The 5,129-nt window shown below is 41.2% G+C and overlaps 1 protein-coding gene across 1 annotated transcript; it reads left to right on the top strand.

Annotated features, from left to right (window-relative positions):
• Nucleotides 1–3,125: 3,125 nt before the first annotated feature.
• Nucleotides 3,126–4,765, top strand: LOC103374172 (protein RD3). The gene is made up of 2 exons (XM_008304216.1): nt 3,126–3,433; nt 4,393–4,765. The coding sequence occupies exons 1-2, from the start codon at nt 3,126–3,128 to the stop codon at nt 4,763–4,765; spliced, it is 681 nt and encodes a 226-aa protein (XP_008302438.1).
• Nucleotides 4,766–5,129: the final 364 nt, after the last annotated feature.

The raw sequence follows: 5,129 nt of genomic DNA, 5'->3' as shown, positions 1-5,129 counted from the left end.
TTAAAGCTACACCATCCTTAATTCATGAAATGTATCTGTAACATGCCTACAAAATGAAACTAAAAACTTAAAGCTGGCTTTATCCAATGTTCAGATTGCTGTTATGGAAATTAATGCAAATTAGGATTGCAAAAGATTACAGCAGTGGTTTTGGCATGTAACTATTTAATACAGTGCTCGAGGTTAAGATAAGTAAAATCATTCATATTTCATGATAAAGTAAAGATTAAAGATGACAACTTTTTTTCTGCAGTATTTTTGAGCACTTTAAGTAAATTTGACTGATAATTGGCTTCTTAGTGCTTCATCTACGAGGGATTTTGAATGCACAGTTCAAACTTCATTTGTTGATATGACAGTTTTCTGAAGATCGTAGTTCTAAATTTCGGTAAATAAATAAGAAAAACACATTTCACATTTTCTCACCTTGGCCACAATAAGCATTATCCTTGAAACGTTACTGGGTTTCATCACATAAACAATAAATCAAATCAACCAAGACACAGCTTTCTTAGTGACTGGTAAACAGATAATTATTAATCTGCTTTTCTTCTTTTCATTCTGCCCTCCATTAGACCGTTGACACTGTGTCTGGGTGACCTGATCTACCCCTTAATCCACTGGATGATACTGCAGAGTGACACTGACAAGATTTCTGTCTGATAGAAACACAGCTGAAGTTTGTCTTGATTAGACACACATTCAGAAATGAGAGAAGATCTACTTCACACACCAACATATTGATGAGGTATGCTGAATAGATTGGTGAGCGCTCCTACGGAAGATCATATGTTCTACCTGTGCCTGCGGGGGTTTTTCTCCAGCTGCCTTAATATTAGTGATTAGAGGTTATTTAGCCCTGCGATAGACTGGCGACCTGTCCAGGGTGTCCCCTGCCTTCGCCCTAAGTCGGCTGGGATAGGCTCCAGCCCCCCCGCAACCCTAGTGAGGATTAAGCAATGTATAGATAATGGATGGATGGATGGATGGAGGTTATTTAGTGATTTTTACTTAACAGTCTGTGATAGACTAGACACCTGTCCATGTCTCACCCAATGTGAGCTGGGTTAGCCTGCAATCCTCTGTGACCCTCTGCAGGATAAACCAGGTTTAGCTAATGGATGGATGATGTTAACAGAACAATACCTGAACTTCCAGATATTGAATGTGGAGGTTGTGTTTTGGTCCTTGTCCTTTTCCCCCCAAGTGAGTGTTTTTGTGTGTACAGTACAGTACAAGGAGGAATGTCTTTACTTCAGAATATACTTACAGGTAAAAGTAAACACCATGCAGAATAAGCAGTTTAAAGATGTGTGTTATTTTATTTAATGATATAATTTTCAATAGTAATTAAAATTTGTTAAGTAACTAGCAACTAAAGCTGCTGTATAAATACAGTAGTATTAGTGATGTATATAATGTATGTGCTTTAAGATTTTGATGGATAAAAAGATTTTTTATGTAATTGTGCTGAGGATAATGGATGGATAAATGGATACATTTTGGACTTCCTACATCGATCCATCCATTTATTTTCTTATCTAAAGTTAGGCACTGGGTGACTTTTTTCAAATGAATCATCAAAATAGCCATATAGATGGTTTCTCTGGACTATAACGAAAGCTTGAAATTTGTTATTTTACCCACACTGCTAATGTAGTATAGTGTGCATAGCTGTTTGTCACATGTAGGGGGACAACATTCAAATAAATTCAATTTACCTATACCTGTTGATAACAGTAAGAAATATTTCCCCTCTAGCTATAGCAGCAGCAGCAGCAGCATCTACTATAGGCAACTGTAATTAGATTATAACAGTCATTACAACCAGTCATTCTTCCAGGTAGGCTCTGGATTTGAATGTAATCTGGGATTTGGTGGCTCAGTGCTGAGTGGTGTGGAAACCCAGGAACTAGCCTGCAGTTTACCTTATATACAATGTCATATACTAGCTGGTGAGACAGACAGACAACAACTGAGAGTGTACGAAAGGTAGATTGCATGAGGAGTTGTGTAATTTAAGTGTAATGCTGGACCATAACAGTCTGGTAATTACAGGTGTGCTTGGAGTATTATTGTCTGTCCACTGGGAGACCCATTCTCAGACTCCCAGCATGTTATTTCCAGGACTGTGCTGGACGTAATGGTACACCTGACAGTTTGAAACTAAAAAGTATGCTACTTAACATTTTATGACTGTCCAGGAATAACCCACTCTATACCTTTGAGAAAGCCTGCTGGCGTGAATGAGCTGAAACTCTCAATACAGCTTTAATATGAATAAAAAAGAGATGAAACTGGGAAACGTGTGCAAAAGAAAGATGGGTAAAATTAAATTAAATTAAATTAAAATAGTTTAATTAGCGAACAGTCCCATGCCGTTATGTAAACACCCCACTTGAACTCTGTCAGTCCACCACACACCACTCGCCCAGGTGTTCGCTCATGTCATGACGTAAGCTCATCTCGTCACTCATTCGATATTAGTAGAGGATTACATTTATTCTCAATCCCACACTCACACACACCATCCATGCGCTCCTCATAGAAGTTCACGCGCTGTCTGCCAGGGACCATCTAAGGTAGCAGGCGGTCAGGTAGCTGTGTGCCACCAGCTGAAGTCACAGGAGTTTCGTCTACTTTGAATGTGACAAGCCCATGGAGGCCTACTGCTCATCAGGCTGCTAACTGAGGCTTTACCAAACAACTGGTGGATTTCTGTCAGACAAGAATACATTACAGCTTTGTAAACCTAGTTTCATGAAGGTAAGACTACAACTTGAAATTTGTAAGAACTGTTTTTATACCTCTTATAAGTAACATTTTACTTCAACAGTCAGTTAAGGTTTTATAGTAGTTTAGAGCTGCCTGTCCAAGAATGGAAACTAAAATGGTCTAAACACTATGATTAAGCCATTTCCATCCAAAATCTTGTATAAAAACTGACTGCTGAGGTGATTTTAATTGTCTCCAAATGATTTTTTGGCTTTAAAACTACAACCTAAAATATGAATTTGCTTAAAGTTATATGTGATGAATGTCACAACTGCTTATGAAGGATATTGTTTTTCTTTCTCTTTCTTAAACTGTGACATAACTGTCCAACAAATCTTTGCTTTTCTCAGATGTTTCCTTGGTCTGCTGTTTTCTCCCTCGAGCCCAAAGTGCCCGGCCAGCGCAGCACTGAGGAGCTGGTAACCAACACTCTGATGCTGGAGCTGGGGGCCATGGTGAAGCGCACTGAACGCATTCGTTTGGAGAGGGCGACGGAGGGTCGCCGTCGCCGCCGCAGCTCTTCCTCCACAGCTGACTACAGCTGGCTGGCGAGCGCGCCGACCCCGCAGCCCTACGAGCTCACTCCCAATGACCTGCTGGAGCTGCAGGACCTCTGTGCCAAGATCCCTCCTGCACAGTGTGGCCCCGCAATCGTTAGGTAAGAAAGACAGGGAGGGATAGAGGGAGACATTGTAAGAAAAAAATAGCAGGAAAAGGTGTAACTGAAACAGATAGTATGAAAAACCCGAAGCCAGAGTGAAACAGAGATAGATGCAGAGACAGTTATAATATTAGATGCTAAAACAGACAAGTAGATAAAACAAGTCTGGGACTAAGAGCATGACATTCAGATAGGAACGAAAAACTAGCTCAGATCTTTTGTCAACAAAATTAGACATGATGTATATGTATATGATAAGGTCTCCTTTCTGCGTAATCTTTGAGTCAGAGTTTCTACAACAATATGAAACAGAAGAACAGAGCTGCAGGGCTTCAATCTAATCCCTATAACACCCTGTGCAATAACTTGCTGATACTCTCAGATCCACACTCTTACATTTTAAATGCCCATGATAGCCTACACAGTGCTCAAACACATGTCCTATTCTGCTCATAACTAGTTTAGCTTTGCATTTAGCTGAATGGATCAGCCAGTGATGTTTCTTAAGTAAAAATGCTGTCAGCTGTGAGTATTTGCTGGTTTTATTACTGTCCAGTGAGAGCAAACTTAATACCGCTGGATGCTGGACTCTCAGTCAGATAAAACATGCAAGTGGATAAAAATTATGTACAAATAAATTGTGATGCGCATTTTACATGATTTTCATCAAAACTCAGGTATCATTGCTGACCAGCAACTATCACCTCTGTAGACAAGTCCTCATTAAATTATGTTTTGCACAGGTTGTCCTTTTTCCAACCTATGATGATGAAATCAGAGTTCATATCTTACCAGGGGCATAGTAAGGGATTTTGGTCCCCTATGAAGAGGCTGCCTGTATGCTGGTAGTGCCTCTTCTTTGTTGCCTGTCTAACCTTGTTTCTGTTGTTTCGCCTAGACTGTAAAAGACCCTATGAAAGTGTCAACCCATATCACACTTATTCCTCCCCCTGCAGGTTCAGAAGACTGGTGTCGCAGATGGAGCCCGAGGTTCACGAGGTTCCCCGGCTGTTTCGCTCAGTGCTGCGTGAGTGCGCAGATGAGACAAGTGGGAACGACGTCGTTCAGACTCAGGACCCAGTGTATGAGAAGCAGCAGCGCAGCAAGAGTCTGTCTTTCGTTACTTTTCGCACAAAGTTCCGCACTGGGCATTTCTTAAAGGGCAGCAGCATGAGAGGCTCCAGGGGGAATCTGCAGCAGCAGGTGGATTGGTCCGATGAAGAAGAGGATGGAGAAGGGGAGGAGGAAGCCATCAAGGCCCGGGCGAGGAAGGGAAGGAGCAAGAGCATGCCAGAGATCACCCCTTTGGAGCAGAGTGCTCAGGGTTGAGAGAAGAGACAGAGAGATAGTGAAGAGGAACTGGTACGAGGGAGGGGAAGAGTGAGGGAAGGAAAGCAAGCCTAAATTGTAGAGAGTGAGCATAAATATGGGGAAGGACAGAGGGGGGAAGGAAGCTTTCAGGGAAACGGGGGAAAGAACAGATCTGAAAACGTTCTTCTTTCAAAAGCTGGAGAAAAGTCAAGAGAGTGGATTTTAATAGATTTCTCTGTTTTCCGCTTAGTCCAATCCAAAAGCTCTATTGTTCTGGTTTTAAGATATCTAAAACATTTTTGTTGCATCTGGTCATTGCATAAACTCCTAAAAACTCATCTCGGTGTATCAAAATTTCAAAGTTAGAAATCTTTCCATGAAA

This window comes from Stegastes partitus, unplaced genomic scaffold (genome assembly GCF_000690725.1).
Source record: "Stegastes partitus isolate 25-593 unplaced genomic scaffold, Stegastes_partitus-1.0.2 Scaffold39, whole genome shotgun sequence".
In the NCBI taxonomy this organism is placed as follows: domain Eukaryota; kingdom Metazoa; phylum Chordata; class Actinopteri; family Pomacentridae; genus Stegastes; species Stegastes partitus.
The sequence above is the reverse complement of the archived record's forward strand: the minus strand, read 5'-3'. Positions and strand labels throughout refer to the sequence as shown.

Bases quoted from the DNA above. Each gene is read 5' to 3' on its own strand.
- LOC103374172 (XM_008304216.1), top strand. From the start codon at position 3,126: ATGTTTCCTTGGTCTGCTGTTTTCTCCCTCGAGCCCAAAGTGCCCGGC. The intron at 3,434-4,392 runs GTAAGAAAGACA...CTCCCCCTGCAG, and splicing joins TGTGGCCCCGCAATCGTTAG to GTTCAGAAGACTGGTGTCGC.